Genomic DNA, 24,147 nt, shown 5'->3' with positions numbered 1-24,147 from the left:
CCCAGGGCTGTGGATGGGCAGGCAACAGATCCAGGTCTCTGCTGTAGTCCACACTTGATGACTACCGTCCCTCATGTTATTATGAGGCTGTGCAGTTACAGCAGGATCAATCAACTTTGTATCGCAGGACTTCAGGTAAATTCTCCCCTCAGGTGAGACACCACCATGAGCGGCACGGCTGGCGCTGAGCCCCCGACGGCCGTGCTCGGCTTGGGTTTGGACATCAGTGGACCCTGGCACCAGAGAGCTGTCCACAAGAGCAGAGCGCTGGTCCAGACCTACCTGCTCACCTCGCAGGAGGAGCAGCATGGCTCGACTCAGGTGAGCTGCACGTCAGACTTTAGTTGTATAATTGCTTATGCCGGAATATCTTATTTAACTATAGCTCTGAATCATTTGCCCCATATCAAGCTGCACCTGCACCTACACCTGGTGCTCACACAGGAACTTGTATGTAGCTCCTACATCAAGACGTAAGACTAAAGGGGGCGGAGCTTTTGCTGTCAGGACACAACAACAACTCTGGAACAACTTGCCCCAAAATCATCCTTTAAATCGCTTCTAAAATCCCGTGTCTTTCACAAAGCTTTTGAATAATGTATTTGAAATATTCCATATGTTTTTACATTGCTTAATTGTGTTTCTATTTTTTATTGTGTTTTTATTGTTTTATTTTGCATCTTCTGCATGCGTTTGTTATTTGTTTTGTTATTTTATCCTTGTGTAGCACTTTGTAGTCTCTGATTTTGATACGTGCTCTTTAAATAAATGTTTTATTATTATTATTATTATTATTAATATTATATTAACCTACAACTTAAATGTAAACGCTTAAAGTTTAGGTAAGATGTAAAATAAAAACAGACTATTGTATATTTTCTCAGATAAGGATCCATTTGTTTCAATACATTTTTTTCTCCAGTTATTCAAAAATACTTAACAGCAGATGTTAAAAAATATTTCCATAATCCTCAGACTCTTCTAAACATCTGGCTAAAAATTTTCTTTTTTCTGCACATAAAAAAATAGATTTTTGAAGAAGTTTTTCAAGTTGCAACTGTATTTCCTGTTCATGGAGTCAGAGAGAACAGATCCTACTCATTTTGTATGACATAACAAAAAATATAAAGATTTTATTAAGTGTAAAAATGTAAAATAATCCAGGACAACATCAACATTTACTAATTTATTAGATATAACACTTTTTTAATGTTGCTTCATGTTGTACAAATTCAGCACAGATATGTTTCACTTCTGTCTGTGTCTGTGTTTGGATCAGGAAGAAGAGAAGCAACTTTTCATCTCAAAAATACACTGAGATTTATTTAGAAGCATTATTTGATTTAGTCTTTGTGTGCCATAAATTATTTAAGACACCAGTCTGCAGTCACTGCAGATTAAGAGCTTAAGTCTTTAGGATCATTTATTCATGAAATAAAATAAAGTTTAAGCCGAAGTCGTAGTGTAAAGGTCAAACGTCGGTGTGGTTGCTCAAGCTGTTGTTTTTTTAAAATTTCAAGCACAAATCTGCTTTTCCTAGTTTTCATTTGAACTGAAGTTTGTTGTTGTTGGTGTGAATTGTTTGTTTGTTTGTTTTGGTTTGATTTTCATCCTAACCCGGGGTCAAAACATAGAGGTTGTTGTGTAGAAACTGTGAAGCACAGTTGGAATCGACTGTTGTCTGATAAGTGTCTTAAAAACATCTTTTTCATGCCCGCTCTGACACTGCTGTGTTCAGATAAAGTCCTGGTGACTCAGTGGACTACAGTACCCATCATGCAGCTGCGTCCCTGCGGCTCTGAATGTGATTAATCAGCTGTATGTCATCTCCCCCTCCCACCTCCACTCACTGTCTCTGCTATTCATTTCAGCAAAAGTGCCTGTCAAAGTGCAGCTTGAACGCTTGACTGGAATTACACTGTAATCGCTTCCTCTCAGGTCCCCCCCCCCCCTGCAGCTTTATTTGAGTACAGAATGGCCAGGGATTGGTGTGTCATAAATCTCAGGTGTGGAAGCTGATCCGTCGCCTGATGCAGCACCCAGTGGTGCCATGCAGGCTTCACTCAGAGGAGGGAGAAACCTGAGTGAGGCGCGCACACACACACACACACACACACACACACACACACACTTTAGGCTCTTAAACACACCCACTAACACACCTCCCTCCCTGTCCAGCAGAGTATTTGATGACCTCCACTCACCCAAGCAGAGCAGGTTTTGAATAACCATCAAATAAATGAGGAGTCGTGAGATTCACACAGACAGAGGATGAATCACAAGGGCTCACGTTTCGTCTGGTGAAACTAGCATGTTCACATTTTACACTTACTGACCTGTAACTGAACTTGTTACTGCTTTGGAAACAAGTTCTTGGAGCTAAATCTCAGCACCCTTTAGGGGGTGATATGAAATCATGTTCCAGGTCCTGAAGGTCTGGATCAAGCCAATGTGTCGTCACGTCTCAACACAATAACAAGAAGCCTGTCCGATGGCATTGCTGTCACAAATCGAAAAGATATAGTCTACTTAGTTTGGTGAGCTTTATTCATCTTTGCTTTCTCAAATTAGTTTATAAATGCATCAACAGTTTAGCCCCTGAGTCTCTCTGCAGATACGTGCAAAGACAAGACAGTAACAGTAACTAGGTGAACATGGTGAGTTGCAACTGTAAAATATCACTTCGTAGATCTAAATTTAGACAATCAGCTTTCTCCATAAAGGGCTGTCAACTCTTGATCACATTACCAACTGAAATCAAATGAACTCCAGACATAGATTTCTTTATAATAAAGGTTCAGTGCTGCTTAAAACAAACCACAGCTGTACTCATTTCTAGCTAACTGTATCTGTAGTTAATTGTTTTTGTTTGACTAATTGTTTGTTGTGCTGTTGTTATCACTCTTCAGACTGTACATCTTTCAGCTAATTGTAGGATATTATCAATTGTGTTGTCTGTTTTGTGTTGTTTTTGCTTATAACTGTTTAAGTTACAACAAGAGATGAGAATTAGCAACGGCTATAAACTCTCTGTGCAACACATTAGTTTCATGCCCTCTTTTAAAACTATGTTAAACTGCATTGTTCTTATCAAATAAATAAATAAACAAACGAGCAAAAAACTAAACAGTAGACTTTTATAAACTCTTTATAACATCCATCTTTTTAATGACGTACATTGGAAAAGTGAGGCAGAACTGACCTCCTGTGTTTGCCCTACAGGTTCTCAAAGGTTCAGGTTATGAGAAGCTCCAGGTTACAGACTGTAAAATGTGACAAGTTGATCTTACTTTAAAACATCTAGGAAAGCAAATACCCTGAAAAACTAAATAAATATAACTATTAGTTTGAAGTTGTGTTGACTTTACATCTACTTGTTAAGTTTATTTAAAATGTAGTTATGATCACCTCATTTTTAAGAAAAATTACTTAATTACTTAAAATGGCAACTAAAGTTAACCTGCTCTTTTTAAGTGTAGATAAAAAAGAGCTATGAGACTTGGTACAGACATTCATGGTGAATTGATGATTGTAATTGTAACTTTGGTGATCCCTTAATTTTTTACCACCTGCCCCTGCATGCCTTCCCATCAGCCTCAGCTGCGCTTAATACTAATTAGCAAATGTCCGCATGCTAACACATTACATGGTAAATATTAAACCAGGTAATTTATTCTATTTATTATTGTATTCAGCTCATTTAGCATGTTAGTTCCCTGACATGTATTTAGCTTCAGTACAGCGGCCAACACAGTTGTAGAGCCTTTGTCTTGTATTAAGACTCTTTGGTTCAGACCACAATTTATACGCATCTGTTGAATAGATTGCCATGAAGTTTTACAGATGCATTCATGGTCCACAGAGGATGAATCTTTAGGACTTTGGTGACTGACTCAGCCTCACTGAGCTGCTATCCTGAAGATGTTTTCATTAGTAAACCATCCCTCTGCGTCTCTCTTGTTTTCCTCCACAGCCTCAGCGAACCATCTCTTCTGACCCCAAGTGAGAACGTCCACTTCGAGGGATCCTCCACCAACCGTCGCCCCAGTGTTTTACAAAGGCGACCCCCTCCTCCGCCTCCATTTTCCTCATCAGCCCTGCTCTCTTGCAGGAGCAGCCAGCCTGACCAGCAGCAGGTCCAGAGCTGCAGCAGACCAGCCTACATCCACTTCTCCCAGGCCATCCGGCCCGGCTCCAGGCCCAGACCAGTGAGACGTCATTCACACAACCCGGCCCTGAGCGCAGACACAGGCGACCTCCGACCTTTAGCGACGCAGTATCGTAACTGCTCATCTCACGGAGAGCCACTGTCTGTCATCGGGAAGCCGTGTCTTCTGAGCTGCAGTCTACGCCCCGGCCCCGCTGCTGCCGCCGGTCCGGCTCGCACTCAGCTTCATGTGTTTCTGCCCACAGAGGCAGAGGGAGAGGAGGCGGACAGCGAGTCTGTGGATGAAGGCTTCATGGATGAGCTGGACAGCAAGATGAACTCTCTGAAGCTCCAGCAGACAGTCACATACCACTGACAGGCAACACCACATGGATCACATATTCTTACACTAATCGGCAGAAAGTAGATGGACAGCCCCGTCCATATATTTTTGTGTATGTTGGGTCTGGGGCTGTTTTTACATTCCTTTATTCAAATGAAGAGAAATCTTTGCGCTGCATCAAACAATGATGTCTTAGAAAATAGTGCTTCCAGCTTCGTAGCAACAGTTTCCTGTTTCATCATGACAATGATAGGAGCACAAACAAGGTCCAAAAAAAGGTCCAAACCTTCCACTTTCGTGTGAAAGAACTTGGACTATCTAACACCTTTGGGAGGAACTAGAAGCCGACTTATATCAAGGCCTCATCAACCAACATCAGTGTCAATGTTCTCCTTTGTGAATGAGAACAAATCCCAGCAGCCAGGTTCCAACATCTGGTGGAAAACCTGGAAAATCTGCTGTCCTGTTTCTGCTGATGTCAGAGCTTAGCAGACAGCTCTGCAAATCATAAACAATGTTTGTGTATTAAATCGTGTTAGTGTAAATACGGTTTGTTGTGAAGATGTAATTTAGACTATTGTTGCTAAACAATCAAATTATATCAAAGACCAGATGTTAACAAGCACTCTGAAGTGTTTGTTAATGTTGATGTCCTGGGCATCAAGTTGTGATTTTAAAAATGAGGACTTCTGAGTACTTCTATTTAGACCTTGTAAGATTAATAAATCTGCCTTTATAAAGCAGTTTCTGAGTAAGCAGTGTACATTTACTTCCCCTTTCACTATACCATCAGCTCACAATTGAATAATAATAATAATTGAAACAGAAATAATGAAACATAGTTGGTGTGGAGCCACCAGTCAACTCTGATATTCAGAGATAATGTTTCCACACACAGTCACTTAGATTGTTCTAGGTTGACTGTGTAGCTGTACATTTGCTGTTACTGCGCTTATTATTAACAAGATCAAATCTACATGTCAAGTTATTCTTATACACAGTAAAATGTACACATAATTTACATTGTTATCAGTATTAGTTTTGCTCTTTTGAGTCTCTTTGTGGTCAGTTTGCTTCTGATGTCATTTTTCATCACTGGTCATCTCATGTGTCTTTGTGGTTGTTTTTTTTCCAAACAATATTTATCGAGTTTTGTTCTTTTTCTTTTTTTTAACAAAAAACAACAACAACAAAGAGCTGTACAGCACTGGTCTGCATAATCAGCATTAATACTAATGACAGTGAAGAATAAAAAATAGATAATAATAATAATAATAATGAAAACATATTACAACACTTTTGCCCTTCCCTTTCCTTAAGTAGAAATAAAAGCCAGGAAATATTAAATATTATGGTTGTTTTGTTCTTTGCAGATGTTTTCTCTTTCTCTTTACGGCCATATTACCTCTGTTGTTGTTTAGCATCTTTTTGTGCTCTTTTGAGTTTCCTCATCTCACCTCTTTTGAGTCTCTGCGATTTTTCTTTTTTTGCATCCCCTTTTAGTTGACTTATGTCTCCTCTTGTGTCTCACATCTTTTTGAATCTCTTTGTGGTTGTTTTATGTTTGCAAATTAAGTATTTTTCATGTCATTCAGCGGAGGGAACATTTTTTTTATGCAGATAGTTAAAGAAGTCTGAGGATTCTAAAAATACCTTCAGAGCAAGGGTTATTATGGATGGTTTTCCTCTGTGCTGTCCATATACATTTGGCCACTTTACACGTCACGTCGGTAGAGGCGGTAGCGAGCTCCCGAAGTTTGATAACTGCCATAAAGTAAACAAAAGAAGAAGATACGCGCTCTGCAACAAGCTACAGTGGATGCAGATGATGTAGTGATGAGCTTACGTTCGTTGTTTTTCAGTTGTAGAGTCTGTTTTTAAGGCGCTGAGGCGTTTCTTATTTTGTTTGCAAAACCGACGGGTCTGGATTTTGGAGCAAACATGGCGACTACGGAAAGTGGCGATGGACACGAACGTCTGGCCACCAATCAAGTCCCGTCTGTCCAAGTCTCTGGCGCGGTAATTTTCTGCACGTTGTTACAGCTGTATACATCCATTACAATGTTTTTATAAAATAAACTCCAGTAAACACTGTCATTTAACCGTCACAGTGCTCAGTTACTCTGCTGTGTGAACACATTTACACAGTAAAGGCAAGTTAACCTCAGCGAGCTAACGAACAGAGAGCAGAAAGCTAGCGTTAGCTTAGCAAACGGAGAGCCAGTTTTTTTTTTTATTTACGGGTCATTTAATATTTAAACATATTATCAAAAAATGGATGCAGCAAAGGACGATACTAAGACAGAGGTAATAAAACCCCTCATTTTCAATAAATAGCCGAGCAGTTAGCTTAGTCGCGTTTACACTGCAGGAACAGTGTTCGGTATCAGCAACAAGCTAACTTAATGTCGTGTTTGTTTGGCGGTTAAAACACGGGAAAATGACACTCAAGTCATTGCAGTATATATTTTCTCAACCCGTTTGTTGTTCTAGATGTTTTATTATACATGCATGTTCACTATGATCACATGTGAGACTGCTTCTTTGTAAAGTTCAGCCCATTTTCTTCAGTGGCATTCTGCAGGAATTCACATGTTCATGCAACACAAGCCCTAAAGCTGTGATTTCAACAAAAACTAAAACTTCAATGCCTCAAATTCAACACTATCTCACTGTCAGGGACTTTATAGCTGCACTCACCTTTTTAAGTCAGGTGATTATTTGATCAGGTAATTATTTGTTGTTTTCTACTGTTTAATTCAGCGGGTTTAGAAGTGAGGTTTTTCTAGCTGTACAGCAACTTGGCAGTAGGTGGAGGAGCATGAACTGTTTGGGATTTTCATCAGATTATGGTTGTTTTGTTGTGAACATTTACGGAAACAAAACCAGTGTAAGTGACTGCTTCCTCGGTATTGTGTAACTATGGTATCAGCAATTCTGCTCATTTGAATTATGATAACATCAGTATAAAAACAGGAGAATTAGAAACTCAATAGCAGCTTCTGTAAACAATTTATTATTTCAATCCCATACTGTGTATTATGTGTGGGAATTGATTTGATTTAATTCTTGTTCTTGGTGGCATGATTCAGTTCAAAATCCAGTTTGTGATTCACTGAAAAGAATTAACCTATCATTCAGGTTGTCAAATGAAACATGGATGAAACTGGTCCTGATGAGGGTCTGACTAATAAAAAAAAAGCAGAGGTAGCTCTGTGAGAGACTGCAGATTTATTGAACTAGGTTAAATGCATTAACTTGGAAGCATTATATGGTCTCCTTCCTGTATGAAAATAATGACATGAAAGTGAAATGTACTGACCAACATTGCTGATGAAATGCTTTTTGTTAAAACAGAAGTTGATCAGAGTTTGTGTGTGTGTGTGTGTGTGTGTGTGTGTGTGTGTGTGTGTGTGTTTGTGTGATCTTTCACTCTACTAATGTTAGTCTACAGTTGATGGGGTGTGAAGTGTTAACAAAATATGTCGCCTTTGTTTTGCAAAACTAATTAAGTCAATAAATCCCAAATTTGCCCATACTTGCCTTCTTTGAAGATGAACAACAAGTTTGATTTAACTATATTAATTTTTGTCAAATGCAGCTCTGCGATGTGATTGAGGATAAATAAAACAGAGCTTCAGCTTCATTAGCAGCAAGAACATAATTTGTAAATATATTTTCAAAGTTGTTTCTTATATTTTTTCCTATCTGCTCTGAGAAGGTAACAGGAAGACAGAACTTTTTTTGACATTGGAGCAAGTAAACTTATCACTGCTTATGTCAAATGAGCTGTATATATATATATATATATATATTGATCCATATTGATATTTGGAGTTTATAGAAAAATACAAGCTCACATTTTGATAGCACAAGATAAAAATCTGTAGTCTAGCAGTGTATATTTATTATGTTTATTGTCCAACACAGGTAACAGAGGGGACAGATGGAGAGTCCATGGAAGCTGTTTCAGAGGCAGAAGCAAATGTGGACGTTGGAGACCCAGATCTTGTTTGTGGATCTCCTCCCAGACTGTCTGAATATGGAGAGGAGGACAATGTTGTTGCTGCTGAAAAAGAAAGGGAGAGTAAAGAAACAGAACATAAAGAAACTGAGAAAGCTGTTGTCCCTTCTACATCTGTATCTCCTCAAAATCCATCATCTTCACAGTCGTCTGTCTCCTCAGACAAGACATTAAGCACAGCTTTGACTTCGCACGATGGTGAACCAGGTAGCACCTCAGAGGCTGGGAAAGAGGGTACTGTGGTAAAAACTGAGGAAGAGTCTGAGTTGAATGAAGAAAATTTTGCAGTAAATGACAAAAGATTAAAGGAAAGTCCTGCAGAACCAGATGTGAGTGAGGACACAGATATGACTTCTGATGGCAAGAAGGAGACAAACACAGACAAAGACAGTGACTCTAGGGAGGACGTCGGCGCGCAGCAGGAAAAGGAGTCTCGTGGCTGTAAACTGCGGGTTTCTGCAGCTGACGACCTCGATGAGATGATGGACATTGGTACGGTGGATCAGATGGAACAAGAAGCTCAGATGAAAGAGGAGGAGGAGCAGAACAGTTTGATGGAAGTGGAAAACAGCCGTTCACCTGCCAGTTCAAACACAGGTAACACAAAACAAGTTCTGCTTCTAAGTGAGTTTATCACAAAGTGCTTGTGTTTAAAAAAAAAAAAAAAAAAATTCATATTGTGGAGCTCAAGTGGACAAAGACGACTGTAATTATTAATTACTAATGCATCATTATTATCTATCCTCCACATGTATCATCATCTGAAAAAGCTTTGTTGTGATTTTTGTTGTGTATGCATCACATTTTCAGCATCACCCAGCTTTAGATTCAGAATTTTTCAGAATAAAAGCTCATGATAATTGATAGCGCTAAAACAATTAATTGATTAATTTGTGAGTTGATTGGAAAAAAATGACACAACTGCTTTGGTAAACTGAATGTTTGGTTTTTTTAGACGGCTTATTGACAAAACAGCACATCATTATGCATATTAAACAAAATAATAAATGGTGTCCCATACAGCTGCAGATGGACTGACACTGTGGATGCTTCAGCCAAGTACAGACATCCACTTTAACTTTGAGCACAGACAGAACAGAAACTGAGAGTCTGCTCACTAATTCATCTGCACTGTTTGTGTTGACAACACATCAGCCTGATATCTGCAGACAGCTGTTGTTGAGCTCAGATCAGTGTGCAGTTTTTTTTCTGTCTGTCCCTCTTGTAGATTCTAGATTTCTAGATTCATTATGATACAGCTACAGTCAGCTGATCATCCTGAGTCATGACAGTCCTGTAAACTGTGGTGGGTCCACATAGAGTGTAAGAGATAAGATATTCAGTTATTAGTCCCGCAGTGGGGAAATTTGCAGTGTTACATCAGCAAAGTGACAGAACAAAGAAAGAAAAACTGCAGAATGACAATATCAAATACTTAAAGATGAATAATATAATATGTACAATTAGATATTTAAATATAGCAAAAAACAGGACTGTTGTGACTCAAGGCTGCTAAAACTGAACCACTTACAACAAGTAACCGCTGCATACACAAGACAGTGCAGATTTAAATGTTTACTGAGAAAATGTGCCAATTCAAAGTTAGAACTTTAGATTTAAAGAATCCATAGAGGATCATTCAAATAAAAAAACTTGACTTTTTTGTTAGTTTTTTTTTTTTTAATCCAGCTTTATACCCATGGCTGGAGAGGGGCAAAACACTTTGTGTAACTTTTGAAAATGTATGTAATAAAACCTATAACCCACTGACCTGACTCCACTGTGCTGAGTTTGACTGACCTGTCAGAGCACAGTTTGAGCAACTAAGCCACAGAGCTCGGATGACTTCATGTTTATTTTAATGACCGTTCAGAAGAATCTCCCTTTAAGTTCTTCTTCCCCTGAAGACATTTTTTTATATTTGGAAGTTGCTGCTCCATTGATCTGGTCTACAAAGTCACATTAATGTCTGTATTTTAATCTTCCCTCACAGTCTCAGTGGCAGAGGACAGTAACTCTATTGAGGAGGAAACTGATGTGAAACCCACTGTGTTGCCACCACTAACAGAGGAGGACCAAGTGGAGGATGTAAAAGTGGCTTTAGATCTGATGCAGTCCAGCGCGTCTCCACTGTCTGAAGCCACAGCCAGTACAGGTGAGGCACTGCAGGAGAGAGGTGCTTAAGATCCTCCAGGTGATGATGTTTAAAAACAGGGACAGAAGCTCACGTTTTCAGACAGTTCCTCCAGAGAGACGTTCTTGTTGACATGACAAGTGCATCAAATGGTTGAGGAACAAATAGAATAAAAATGAAACTGAGGTTTTTAGAATGGCAGGCTCCTTTTTAAAAGGATAGATCAGATTTTTTGACGTGGTTTTGTGTAAGGTACTTATCTATAGTCAGTGTGTTACCTGCAGTAGATTCTTTTCAGTACGCTCGCAGTTAGGAAGGCCAACCGGGAGCACACAGCACTGTGGCAAAACAATGTGTTACTGAGCACGAGGCCATGAGACACACAAGAAAATCAAATGAAAGAATTAAATCAATAAATCAAATAAACACAAAAGAAAAAACACAAGAGGAAAACCAGATGTAGGACATTGGTTAAAAGCATAAAATACTACATGTTACCTGTTTGAACAGATGAGTTTTTAGTTGCACAGAGCACTGGTGCAGGAGCTGAGTGATGAGCTGCAGTGGACGGGGTCAGCAGAAAAAAAAACATGTTTTAGCCACTTAAAACCTATAAAACCTAATATCAGTTTAAGTGTATGTTTTATTTGGAATATTTTCACCACTTAATTTGCCATCAAACAGCCCTTTTCTTTGGAACTACATTTTTCAACCATTGAACTACCGTATTCCTACGCGCAAGCTCACCTACGCTTTGTTCCGTCTGACTCAAACAGCTGATCTGCGGAGTAATACAGTATGTGCTGTAGCTTGTGTGTAGGAATACAGTTCTCAAACTGTAGTTTCAAAGGAAAGGGCTGTTGGACGGCAGATGAAGTGGTGAAAACTGTCAATATAAGTAGTACGCTTGAACTGATATTAGCTTTTTTGTGGACATTTTTTAAAATGACTAAAAAACTTTTTTCTGCTGACCCCGTCCACACCAGCTCATCACTCAGCTTCTGTCCCTGCTGCCTCTCCAAACAGGGAGCACGCTGATCTGAATCTACTGCAGGTAATACACTGACTATAGATAAGCACCTCACACAACTCCACATCTAATAAAATGAACTATCACTTTAAGGCTGTGTGTACCTGCTGAAATGAATCAAAAGAGATAAACCTTATGATTTTTGAAGCTTTTGGCTGTTGGTTAGTAATACATTCAGTGATGTGATCATGTACTACTCTAGTCTGTGGTGTAACATTTCATTTTTAAAGAGTAATTAAAGACTAAAACAGTCTGGTTATGGTTAAATTTCAAATTTCATCAGGTTTTTTGCAATGAATGATTATTATATCTGCCAAGGAGGTTGTGTTTTCACCATGTCTGCTTGTCAGCAAGATTACATGAAAAGTTTTGAACCTATTTTCACCAAACAAAGAACCCATTACATTTTGGTACAGATTCCTGGAATTTTTTTCTTAACATTGCAAGACCAATTTATTAATTTATTTATCAAGAAAAAATGTTTGGAACTTGATGTAAAAAATAAGACATATCTATGGTGTTGAGATCTATGAGTTTGTATAGTTTGGTGCAGATCCAGATAATAATCTGGATCTGGTGGAAGAACATGTTTGGTGGACATGTGTGCCAGTTCTTTTGCATGTGTTTACCTACTCTTCACCCTTATTCACAATTAACCTATTTACATGTTGCTAATGTTCATGTAGGAAGAGACAGCTCATCACCAGCGGCCATGATGAATGGGATGAAAGTAGTTAAGCTATCAATACCAAGATTGGACACTGTAAGTATAAGTATAAGATCAAATGTCTGATTTCAGCTTCCACCATTGTAGTTGACACAAATCAGTTATAAAAATCAATATCATACATAGAAGATTGTTAAAACAGGCAGTTTTTGTCTTTGTCCCTCGTCGTAGGAGAGATTACAGGCAGTAACTCGGTCAATCAAGTCGTCTCCTTCACCGCCTTTGGTCAAGGTTAAGGATGAGCCTATAGATGAGGAGTACGAACAGGCTCTAGTATCTTCCACCACTACAGCAAGCGTGAAGGATGAGCCCAATACTGCAAAGGTGGGTCCCACCTCTGTTCACATGGGTTTATGAACGTTTTACTGGTGTACAAAGATTATTTTGAGGGTTTTTATGAAGGTGAGAGAGTAGAGCAAAAAAAAAAAAACGTCACTTGTCAGGAATCTAAACAAACATGTTACACAAGCCACAATTCAATAAACTTTATTTGTTCCCAGGGGTACATAGTGTAGACGTTAAATGCACACAAATACACAACAAAGAACACACAACCAGTGCAAGACAAACTATAAACATTAAGGAAAAAAATGACACGAAGAAACATCAGTGCAAAGAAAAACGGTCAACAACGGTGTTAAACAAAACCTGTAATATTCTAATACATCACTAGTGCAAATAAATAAATGTACATATAAATAACTGACTAAACCAGAGACACAACCATGAATTTGAATTAAATCCCCCACCTATTTTTGGCAAATAAAAGGGGATATAAGCTCTGCCGTAGTACATCTTGTGGAGCCATAGTGATAAGTCTGAACCAATTTTGTGTCAACATTCTTGCAACAATATGACAGACAATCAGGAAACGTAGTTCTTTCAAACAGTGTATGATCTATCACACACACCGAAACGTTGATGCGTTTTAAAAGGTTAAATGGAGCCAGTTCAGTTTTCAGTTTCAGTTTTCAGTGATATAAAACTGAGAAAAAGGAGAGAAGATCCTCACATAGGAGGAAACGGAAGTTGCACATTTTTTGTACGAGAAATTACTCAAATTATACATCAATTATCAAAATAGTTGCTGATTAATTTTCTGTGATTCTACTAATTGATTAATCAACTAGTTTTTCCAGCTCTACAATCAATTGTCATGATCTTTTATTCTGAAAAGCTCATGAATATAAAGCTGGGTGATGCTAAAAAATTGTGAGGCGTGAACAACAAAAATCACAGCAATGGTTTGACTGAAGATGATGGTACACGTTAGGTATGGATAATAGTAATTAGTCATTATTAATCGATAATTACTTAATATGTTTGTCAGTCCGTGCTCCACAATATCCAAAAACAACATGACTTTTCTAACCCAAACACTTGAACACTAGAAACAGCTCATAATGTAACTTATGCATCATCAAGGGAACATCTGCTGTTGTGAATATGTGAATGTCTGGTTCTTGAATATTATGACCCCCAAAATAATATACAGATCTTCAGTCAGGATTTGAGTTCAGCAGGTTTTCTCACAGAGTGGATCCAGAATCATTGGACCATCTCTGACCTCTGTCTCACTGCTTTCTTGGTGACAGGATGACTTGAGGATTGGATCGGTCTTCTCTGTCACTCCAGCTTCCGAAACACAGACGCTGCCCGAAGTCAGCCCGTCGTCCTCACACATGTCCTGTTCCCACTGCAAGAAGAGCCTGATGAAGGGGCAGACTGCTTTCCAGAGGAAGGGCTCCCCAGCCCTCTTCTGCTCCACCGCCTGCCTCACCACATCTCTCCCCACTGTCAAAGGAGTCACCAAGATCTGCCACAACTGCCAGAAGTTAGTTCAGCAGGAAGCAGTGTTTCAGCTCTAATAAAGCCTTCTGTCTTTCCTCTTTCCATATTTATTTAGCTAGTTAAGATAAGACACAGTTATAAAGAAATTTTACATTACATACAATACTAATAAACAATCTGTCTCATTGACTAAAAACACACCATTATTCCTATTGTTCACCCAGTTGTTTTTGGAGTCATACGGAGTCAGTCATCTATTCTAGAAGATGCAAATGTTTGACAATATTGATCAAGAGTTCAGCAGGAGGACAGTTTTTCTGAAGCCAGTATTTTGTAATGGCTTTTGTACTTCCTACCAACATAATCTTTAGGAGATATGTATCATCTTTGCTTAGTCCATCAGGAATATGTCTGAGATAGTGGGATGTGAATGTTATAATGATATTAAAACCCAGGGGTTTTGAGATTATTGTTATTACATCCATCCAGAAAGACTGGATACAACCTGTAGATCTTACCAAATATTACTGAATTTTGATCTCGAGTTAATCGCATCTCTTTTTATTCTCTCAGGTTGATATTTCGGCCTCAGGACGTCATCCTGGCTCCCGATGCTAAAGGAGTCATGAAGGAATTCTGCAGCCAGAACTGTTTGACCTCCTTCAATTACAAGAAAAACTCCAGCTACAGGAAAGCTGCTGTCTCCAAAAACCCACAACAACCAACAGCACCACAGTCACTTTGCAGCATGTGCACCAGATACTGCATTGTAAGTCAAACAGAACAGAGCTCCAACTAAGTCATTTTATTATTGATTATTTTCTTGATTAATCGTTCAGTTGCTTTGTTTATAAAAGGTCAGAAAATACGTTATAATGTCCCAGAATTTAAGGGAATGTCTTCAGAGCAAAAATGAAATTTGAAGCTGATATAAAAAAGAAAAGAAGAGAAAAACAGGAAACTGCTGCTTAGAAAAGCTGGAACCAGAGAATGTTTTGCTTTTTTGTTTGAAAATTAATTATTTTAATTATCAAAATGGTTGCCAATTAATTTTCTTTTTAACTAATTCATGAATGAACTACAATCTACAGACGTCTTAAGTTATTATATATTTTCCTTCTTCCCTTATTGTATCCACACAACAATAATCAACCCAATAATACAGTTTATTTGGAGAACTATTAAAAACAATCTTTTACTTATAGACAGTCTATAATATATAGTGTTATATATATATATATATATATATATATATATATAAAATACGCGTGTGTATATTATAAAACGTAACTTTATGTAAATTTCTTTTTTCCAGTTTATTGGGTCACTTTTATTGCCCAAAGAGTTTTTTCTCTGAAATAATTTAAACTATTGTCTTGTCATTGCTCCTTCAGAGCAAGCATGAGGTGATCCTGAGCGGCGCTGTCCACAAGATGTGCAGTGACGCCTGCTTCAACCGCTTCCGTACAGTGAACAACCTGTCCATGGCCGGATGTGCAAACTGCGGCTCCTACTGCCACAACAAACCGCTCATGTTGAAGATGGACGACAGCAACAAAACTCTGTGCAACGCAGAGTGTCTGAACAAATACAAAGAGGTATGAAGATCCATAGTTAAAGAGACAGGAAGATGAAGGGATAAGATGAGAGGGTGTCAACTAAAGTAGAACAAATCCCCCCAGTGCTCCTTCAGAGATTCTCAGCTAAGCCTGTTAAAGGAAAAATGGAGACTTGCTCTTATATGTAACTTAAATTCTCATTTTCTCTCTGTACAGAAAACCAAGATAACCCTGTCTTGTACGATGTGTCGAACCAACCGTTTGCTCGCAGAGATGGTTGACAACAAAAACAGTGATGACTCTGTGAACGTCTTCTGTAGCAGCAGCTGTGTGATGGCCTTCAAGGTTCAAACTGTCAGTGCATCAGGTATTGGACAGCAAAGTCTCATGACTTACCTTCGTTGTTGGCGTTTAATACTTCACTCTTGGCCAAGTTTCTCTAGTAAAATTAGTTTCTTTTCGCCAGGTGCTCGGTTAAGTTGTGATACTTGTGGGAAAAACACTGTACCGGCCTACCACCTCGCCATGTCAGATACCTCCATCAGGAACTTCTGCACACTACCGTGTGTCATGGCTTTTCAGGTAATAGGGTTTTTGCAAACAAAGACTTAAAAGAAAATGTATTTGAGTTATTTTGCACAATAGAACATCAACAACAGTTGTTGTTCTCAAACATGACTCTGTTGTTGTTTTTCTGGGTTGCAGGAAAAGTTCAAGAAGTCACAGAAACAGGTCAATGTTTTCACGAAGTTGCCGATCGGATCCACACAAATCCAGGCAGTTACTCCTGTCCAACCTCCGCAAGACGTCTCCAACGAGCCGAAACTAAACTGCTCCCAGTGTACTTGCAACATAACTTTCAAACCTGAGGTCATCCAGATTAAGGTAACGTGTGTGTGTGTGTCTGTGTGTGTGTGTGTAAAATGAGAGTTGGGTTCACTCGACTTCTGGTGTGGGCTCTTGTATTCCCAAACTGAAATAAATACAGGAGAGAGAGTTCCAATAATAAAACAAGACCTATGGGATTTTATTAAAGTTCACAAAAGTAAATAAAGTCACATTAAGATTTCCATGGCACCTGGGCCCAGTATTTCAACATTTCTAATCCAGATCAGAATTATTCAGATTTTATAATCCCTCTTTATCCCAGATAAAATTGATCCTGTAGATTTTGTCCTGGTTTTTCAAAGACTTCCAAGACAGGATAATCATAATCCTTATACCACAAGATAAGAAGGACAAGGATAAGCCGCCATCTGTTGGTCAAATGTATGTAATACACTTAATCAGAATGAGAAACTGAATCATTTTATTACCATTGTAAATTCAAACATACAAGGAATCTGCTTTGTTGTTGTTTTGATGCATAAAAAAAGTAAAGCAGGTACACAAGGAAAAGAATTAGACAACACAATATGTAAATCAAATGTCCCACTGGATCATAAAAAGTCAAACATAAAACTTTTCCATCAGCATACTAGTGTTTGTATTGATAAAGTGACCTATAGATCACGGGACCCTAAGAGAAATAATGGTTCACAAAAGCTTCTCTCAGTGCGCGTCCAGCCGTCCCATCTGGTTGCATTGGTGCCAGTAGGTCAGGGCCATCTGCCTGGGCCATCCATCACAGTGAGGAACCTTGCGTTTTTCAGCGACGTTATGAAGCACGATGCAGGCGAGAATGATGTTGTGTGTGGGTAGTTCAGGCACGCAAAACGCCTCTTCAGCACTCCATTTAGCCGTTCAGTTATGCTCCTCGATCCTCTATGAGCACTGTTAAATCTGTCCTCTGCATCGTTGCCGGGAGATGCTGGATGGTGTGAGGGCACATTATGTCACTCTGATTGCTAAACTTGACAAAACAGTGACATCCAAGATGAAAACCAACACTGGGAAGAACATCACCAACAGTGTCAATGCCACAGGGAGTGGTGAATTAAGAACTCTGGAACAGGTGAAACTGCGCTGGAAAAATCTAAAACAGAAGGCCACAAAGGACAATACTGAGTCTCACAACCCTAAAACAGGTAACAAGCCATATAAGCGGGATGACTTTACTGATGTTGTTCTAGACATCATTGGTGGAAAAAGGTCAGAGGCTCTTCAGTCAAGGGGGTGAATCTGGACTGTGTGGGACTGAGGCTGAGACGGCAAACTCGGAGAAGGTTGATGAGTTGGGGGGGCAGCTTTTTATCCTGAATCTTGAGGCACAGCAAGGGGACCCTCACAGTTCAGCCGACACCCAAGACCAGCAAGAGGACCCCCACACGCAAGAGGGCCCCCAACACCAGCAAGAGGACCCCCACTCTTCAGGAGACCCCCAACATCCACAGGAGGACCCCCACTCTTCAGGTGGCCCCCAACACCAGCAAGAGGACCCCCACTCTTCAGGTGACCCCGAACATCCACAGGAGGACCCGCACTCTTCAGGTGACCCCGAACATCCACAGGAGGACCCCCACTCTTCAGGTGGTCCCCAACACCAGGAAGAGGACCCCCACTCTTCAGGTGACCCCGAACATCCACAGGAGGACCCCCACTCTTCAGGTGGCCCCCAACACCAGGAAGAGGACCCCCACTCTCCAGGTGACCCCCAACATCCACAGGAGGACCCCCACTCTTCAGGTGGCCCCCAACACCAGCAAGAGGACCCCCACTCTTCAGGTGGCCCCCAACGTCCACAGGAGGACCCCCACTCTTCAGGTGGCCCCCAACACCAGCAAGAGGACCCCCACTCTTCAGTGGTGGAACCGCCCCATAAGAGGAAACGTCTTGCGAAGGGCCCAAAGGATCAAGATGGCTGGTGTTCCACTGCCACTTCCACCTGAGGGAATGTGAATTTTTGTTTTTCAGAGATTTTTCTTTTTGTGACCATTTTTCTTTTATTTTATGTTGACATCAAAGAACATACACACATACATAGATTATTTAGGAGTTTATTTAAAAAAAACAAAAAAAAAAAACAGTCCACAGTCATTTTTCTGAAAGCTTTGAGTTTTGTGTGTGTGTGTGTGTGTGTGTGTGTGTGTGTGTGTGTATTCTGATTGATAATGTTATTTTGATTTGATTGATTGTTTAATAAAGGCTGGATATTGTTTTGTCGTAGTCTGTGTCAATTTCATATGCAAACATCAAGTAATACGAATATATGAATTGAATTGAATTGAATATTTGCAATGTGTCCTGCATGTCTCTACATCCACTTTGAATCTGTGCTGAATCCACCCTTACAGTGGCATCAGGGAAATCCTGTTATTTATTGTCAAACCTATCCTAATCTCAACCTTGGAGCTTTGAAACACCCAAAATTGACATTTGATCTGGATTCTGTGTAGAATTGGATCACCAAATCCGGATCCAAGTTTTGTAGGATCAGGATCAAATGTAACATTTTACAATACCAAATTTTGAGATTTAATCCAATCCGGAGGATTCTGATCTGGATTAAAAGTTTTGAAATACTGGGCCCATCCCTGCTGTGTGATTAACAGGAGCATGAAATTTGTCTTGAAATGTACAAAACACACAGACTTGAACACAAGATACAGAAAGTCTCCTGACTTACTTAAATCATACAGAATACTCATGTGTTAGACATGTACTAAAACCCAAAGTATAAAAGATATGAAACAAAAACATGTTAGTCCAATAAATTGCCACGACTATTTGCTTCCACCCGAATGTCAAAATAAATTGCTCTTAGTTTTCTTTAAAATTTTGATATGAGGAACAACAAATAGTTCCAGATGACTGGTGTGAACTGATACCACTCACATACAGTATCTGTCTGTTAAATATGAAACTGCAGTCCAGCACATAACCACTATTCAAACAAGATTTTTTTAAAAACAAGATATAATGTGTTAATTAGTGAACTTTATAGGTGTTGTACATTGGATTATTTTGGCTTTGGACAGAGCCAGGCTAGCTGTTTCCCCTGTGTCAAGTCATTATGCTAAGCTAAGCTAAGCTAATGGATGCTGGCTGTAGTTTCTTATTTGGTAGACAAACGTGACAGTGATATTCATGTTTTCATGTAATTATCAGCCAGAGAACAAATAAACAAGTGTTTCCTAAAGTATAAAACTGTAGAGTAGAAGTAGAAGCTTCTAAATACTGAAGATTCATGTAGATAAATGCACATCAGGTCATTTGATAATGGAACAGTTTTTATTTAACCTGGATCTTTCTCTATAACTACTGTACATGATCATATACTTTCATCCACGTTGCCCAAAATAGAAAGTCTTCGTGTTTGATAAAAACTCAAAGGTCCATCGCTAGATTTCTGAGCTTTCAACCGCATGTCGCGGTCCTCTTCAGCTGTTTTCTTATTTTATTATACCTTATTTCTGTCTCTGGAAGTCGGATGAGATTCCCAAACATACAGAGCAGGGCGAACGGAAGCGTCCGGAGACCTCTGCTTCAAATGTGGAGGAGCCCGTGGCACCAAAGAGACAGGTGAATGACTTTGTATTTAAGGGAGACGATATATTTTAAAGCAGATTGATCTTATAGTTACCCTTTGAATTGATCATTTTAAAAAGCTTCTGTAAACAGTAAAGTTTCTAGGTTTTGTTACATTTTCAAACTGGTCTGTTAAATATTAGACATGTAGGGTTGACAGGTTTTTGTTTTAACTAATATAACTGCATGGGTATTCATTTGTATTTCTTAGTAACATTATTATAATTTTTTTTTCTTTTTTAAATAAATTATCTGTGTTATGAATCTCAAACTTAGAATGTATCCTTATTTTTTCAGATGACCCACAGTCCATGCATCACAAATGAAAATGTAAGAGTTTTTATTTTTTTTATTTTTTGTGATGTTTAGATTTTAGGAGATACGCGTTTTAATCTCAAAAACAGTTGCACAGAATAGCAGCATCAGTGTCAGGCACAATGACATCAGGATTACTAACATAATATACCCAAACATATATATATATATATATATATATATATATATATATATATAAGTGTAAATGTAATTAAATTACTTGTTTATCTTATCTCCAAGGGTCCATGTACAATATTAAACACAAATGTTACCATTTGATATATAGTACCAGAGTAAGCTTACAGGTCATTTTCATGTTTTTTTTAAGTGATTTTTGTTTATTATTGACACAACACAGATGACCTAAAAGCTTTTAATCATACATGTAAAAAAAAAAGAAAAAAGAAATCAAGACTTAAATCAGTGAGGTGAAGTTGTTCCTACAGCTTGTCACAGTATTTAAAAAACTTTTAGTAGTATTCCTGTTACTATAAAACATCTTAAAACATCACAGATAGGTTTCTTATTGTCTTTACTGTGAAAGTTCATGTTTTAAAGTCAGTATTTTAGCTGTCATGATTAGCATTTGTTTTGTTGAGCATAATTATCAACTTCAGTTCAATAATGTTGTAGGAAAAATTAAATAGTTTTTTTTTTTTCTACAGATGATTCAGGTCGTTGGTGACCTCCTGAGACGAGTGCATCATCTGGAGGACAAAGTAAACAGTATGGAGAATATGAACGAGAAGCTGCAGGCGGAAAACATCAGGCTGAAAGTGGCTCTGATGAAGAAAGGTGTGTTTCTGTTCTTCTCTTTATGTTCTAACTGTGACACAGCTGACAAATAAATTGACTTCAGAAAACTGTTTATTTATGGTTTTATTATTGTAGTGGTTTTGATGTCATTTGGTTTGCATATCTTTTTATGTTAATTTCAGACCAGACAAAGCCACCATGGATTGGTTTTGCAGCTACTACTGCACATTTACCACCCCACAGCCCATCTGATAATAACATGGTGAGTGACCTCTACTATACATTTTTATGTCCTGCCATCATGATCCAGATGATCCAGTTAGATTTTGGTGAGCCCTGCTTTTTTTTTTTTTTTTTTTAAACTTTTGTCTCAGAGATCATTGTGGGAAACAATCAAAGTGCCTTTTGTTTGATTAGTGGAGTGACCCAGTGTAGTTTAATTAATGTCCCAAGTTCTAATCTTTGCTGAAAAAAAAAATGTTAACTGTAATGACAAAAAATATGAATACAGATCAAGCAAGCTACTTCTTTGTCTTGTCTGACACCTGATACCTGATTGCCTGAACCTTGTATTATTATTATTATTATTGTTATCTACAGGAGATTTTTGAAGAATCATGTTTAAGTTTTAAAGTAAACAAGGAGGAAAGAGCCAGGTTTAGTTTGCGGGCCATCATTTGACTACCAGTACAACTACTTAACCGAACTTGACCTGTGTCAGCAGAGTCATTTATTCTCATTTATTTATGTAAAGAACACAAATAGGATGGTCAGAATGAATCAGTAAGAATTATGAAATGAAATTAAACTTTTCCTTTTTTCAGGTTGATTTGGGCTTTGGTGTCCAAATTCAAAAGGAAAAGCTGCGTTCTGTCAGCAAGGAAAACTTTCGGCAGATGACCAGGGACCTGATGGATATTTTGTTCACGAACGAAGAGATGGCTGTGTCATCGGTAGTTGGGAAAAAGTTATCGTTCCCAAGTTCACTTCCAAAGCCAGTCTTGTCCAAAAGCAAAGTCTCTGCCATTATTGGTGAGAAGTCATTGTCTATAGACACTAACTTCACTTAAACTTACTAACTAACTTAAATAATGTGGTTGAAAAACAATTTATTGTTACTGAAAAAAATGACGTTTAATTCTTTGATGTTTTGTAGCCTTTGTCCAAAGCCACTTCACGGGGACGGAGCCAGTCTTAATAAAAAACACCATGGGACACAAACTGAGAGCAGTGGCAGTGAAAGTGAAACAAGTTGACCAGCATTATGGATCGACCTGAATATGTTCATCATCAGTTGTAATAGAAGAATAAAACCTGCTGTGAAACTAATCAGTCTCTTTATGTTTTGTTTTTTCTTTTCATTTCACTTGGGAAAGTAACTGTGGAAAAGTCTGTTAACAATGTAAATGTGTTGTTGGCGTCCCAAATAATATCTGACATGGAGTTTTTCATGCACCTGCTGCTCAGTAGGAACACCTGTGTGGCTCCAGAGGCAGAGAGGGGACTTAGACGAGGAGTTTAACTTGAAACTTGAACGACAGCGTGCAGCAGCTGTTTTGAAGTGTGAGAGAAGAGTTAGTCGTCAGCCTCCTTTCGTTTTCTGGATCACACTGATTGATCTTTATTAATTTCCAACATTTTAAAATACCGACCTGAACCTTACAAGACCTTATAAGGAATACAATGATAAAGTCATGGACCTACACTCAGTTGTCAGTTTATCAGGAACACCCAGCTAAAACTAATACAACAGTCCTGCAATAAATCCTCTTTCATGAAGGTTTTAATGTTCAGTTTGTGTTGAAACAGTTTCAAAGAGGAATTGGTTCAACTTTATGATGATTTTTGAGGATGTACTTTGTGATACTGTTTAACTATATTGTGTTACACAAAAAGGTGTGTCTGTTACTTAGCGTTATTTAGTCTCATTGATATAAATTACATGGGAAAAGAATCAGAGTCGACACCTCTAAAACAGTTTCAGCACAAACTATATTACTTATAACCTTCATGCAGGAGGATTTATTGCAGGGCTGATGTATTAGATTACATTGCTGAGTGTACCTAATAAACTGCCAGCTGAGGGCATTTCCGCCTAGTGTTCTCACAGTCTACTAAACTAGTGGCTAGGTTCATTGAGTTCCATGAAAAATTATTTAATAATGATCATTTATTGTATTCAGGAAGTAGAAAATAAATCCCATCAGAAAAGGAAGATATCACTTCAAGATGCAAATTTAAGTGAATTTAAGTCCAACACATACAAAAATAAAAACATATCAAGATGTCCACCTTCTACCAAGGAATACAAACTAGCAGCCGTTTCTTTATCCTGTATCTTAAAGATGAACAGTTTTAGCTTTAAGAGTTTTTAAAATGTGACGTATACACTGAAAGTTCTAATGTTTATTTATATCAACTCTGTGTGTGCAGGACAAGATGGTTTTTGTGTGTAGCGTGGACTGTTCTCACGAGTTCAAGAAAGCCAACTATGTGACGAGCCTGTGTGAATACTGTAAGATCGAAAAGATCACCAGAGACGCCAAGAGGATTAACAACAAAGACTGCTACTTCTGCAGCGATGGTAAGAGACTGATACAAATGTGTGATGTCAGGAGTGATAAAGGGATTGTTGTATCGTCTTGTCTCGAGTGTTTTTATCATACTTTGACCTGAGCTTCCTACAAAAACACCCGGAACAACCTGAATAAAATGCATTTAATCTTTTATAAGTTCTGCATTTCCAAGCAGTTTTGATATTAATAATAAAAACCTGTCAGAGCCGCAGACAGCTTCAGGAGAGGAGTGAGACTTTATCAAGCTATTGTTGCCTCTATTATTAAACCTTGAAATA

The 24,147-nt window shown here is 38.5% G+C and overlaps 2 protein-coding genes across 2 annotated transcripts in view; both read left to right on the top strand.

Moving 5' to 3' along the window:
- The first annotated feature begins 165 nt into the window (after window positions 1-165).
- LOC147817472 (uncharacterized) lies at window positions 166-4,903 on the top strand. Its single transcript, XM_087170615.1, has 3 exons — window positions 166-321; window positions 412-473; window positions 3,974-4,903. Exons 1-3 carry the CDS (start codon window positions 166-168, stop codon window positions 4,521-4,523), a joined length of 768 nt encoding a protein of 255 aa, XP_087026741.1. The 3' UTR covers window positions 4,524-4,903.
- Window positions 4,904-6,267: 1,364 nt separating this feature from the next.
- Window positions 6,268-24,147, top strand: part of zmym4.1 (zinc finger MYM-type containing 4, tandem duplicate 1) — a 28,794-nt gene continuing 10,914 nt past the window's right edge. Inside the window, exons 1-12 of the mRNA XM_023394932.2 lie at window positions 6,268-6,509; window positions 8,421-9,111; window positions 10,508-10,669; window positions 12,365-12,441; window positions 12,577-12,729; window positions 14,001-14,239; window positions 14,770-14,965; window positions 15,591-15,794; window positions 15,972-16,122; window positions 16,222-16,337; window positions 16,461-16,640; window positions 23,727-23,877. Of these exons, the coding sequence (XP_023250700.1) occupies window positions 6,432-6,509; window positions 8,421-9,111; window positions 10,508-10,669; window positions 12,365-12,441; window positions 12,577-12,729; window positions 14,001-14,239; window positions 14,770-14,965; window positions 15,591-15,794; window positions 15,972-16,122; window positions 16,222-16,337; window positions 16,461-16,640; window positions 23,727-23,877 (2,398 nt within the window). The 5' untranslated portion in view covers window positions 6,268-6,431. The remainder of the gene's footprint in view (window positions 6,510-8,420; window positions 9,112-10,507; window positions 10,670-12,364; window positions 12,442-12,576; window positions 12,730-14,000; window positions 14,240-14,769; window positions 14,966-15,590; window positions 15,795-15,971; window positions 16,123-16,221; window positions 16,338-16,460; window positions 16,641-23,726; window positions 23,878-24,147) is intronic.

Source organism: Seriola lalandi, unplaced genomic scaffold (assembly GCF_002814215.2).
Source record: "Seriola lalandi dorsalis isolate HSWRI2012SDOR001 ecotype SW California unplaced genomic scaffold, Sedor1 jcf7180002054954, whole genome shotgun sequence".
Taxonomy (NCBI): Eukaryota; Metazoa; Chordata; class Actinopteri; order Carangiformes; family Carangidae; genus Seriola; species Seriola lalandi.
Note: the sequence above shows the minus strand (reverse complement) of the source record. Positions and strands in the feature narration are given on the sequence as shown.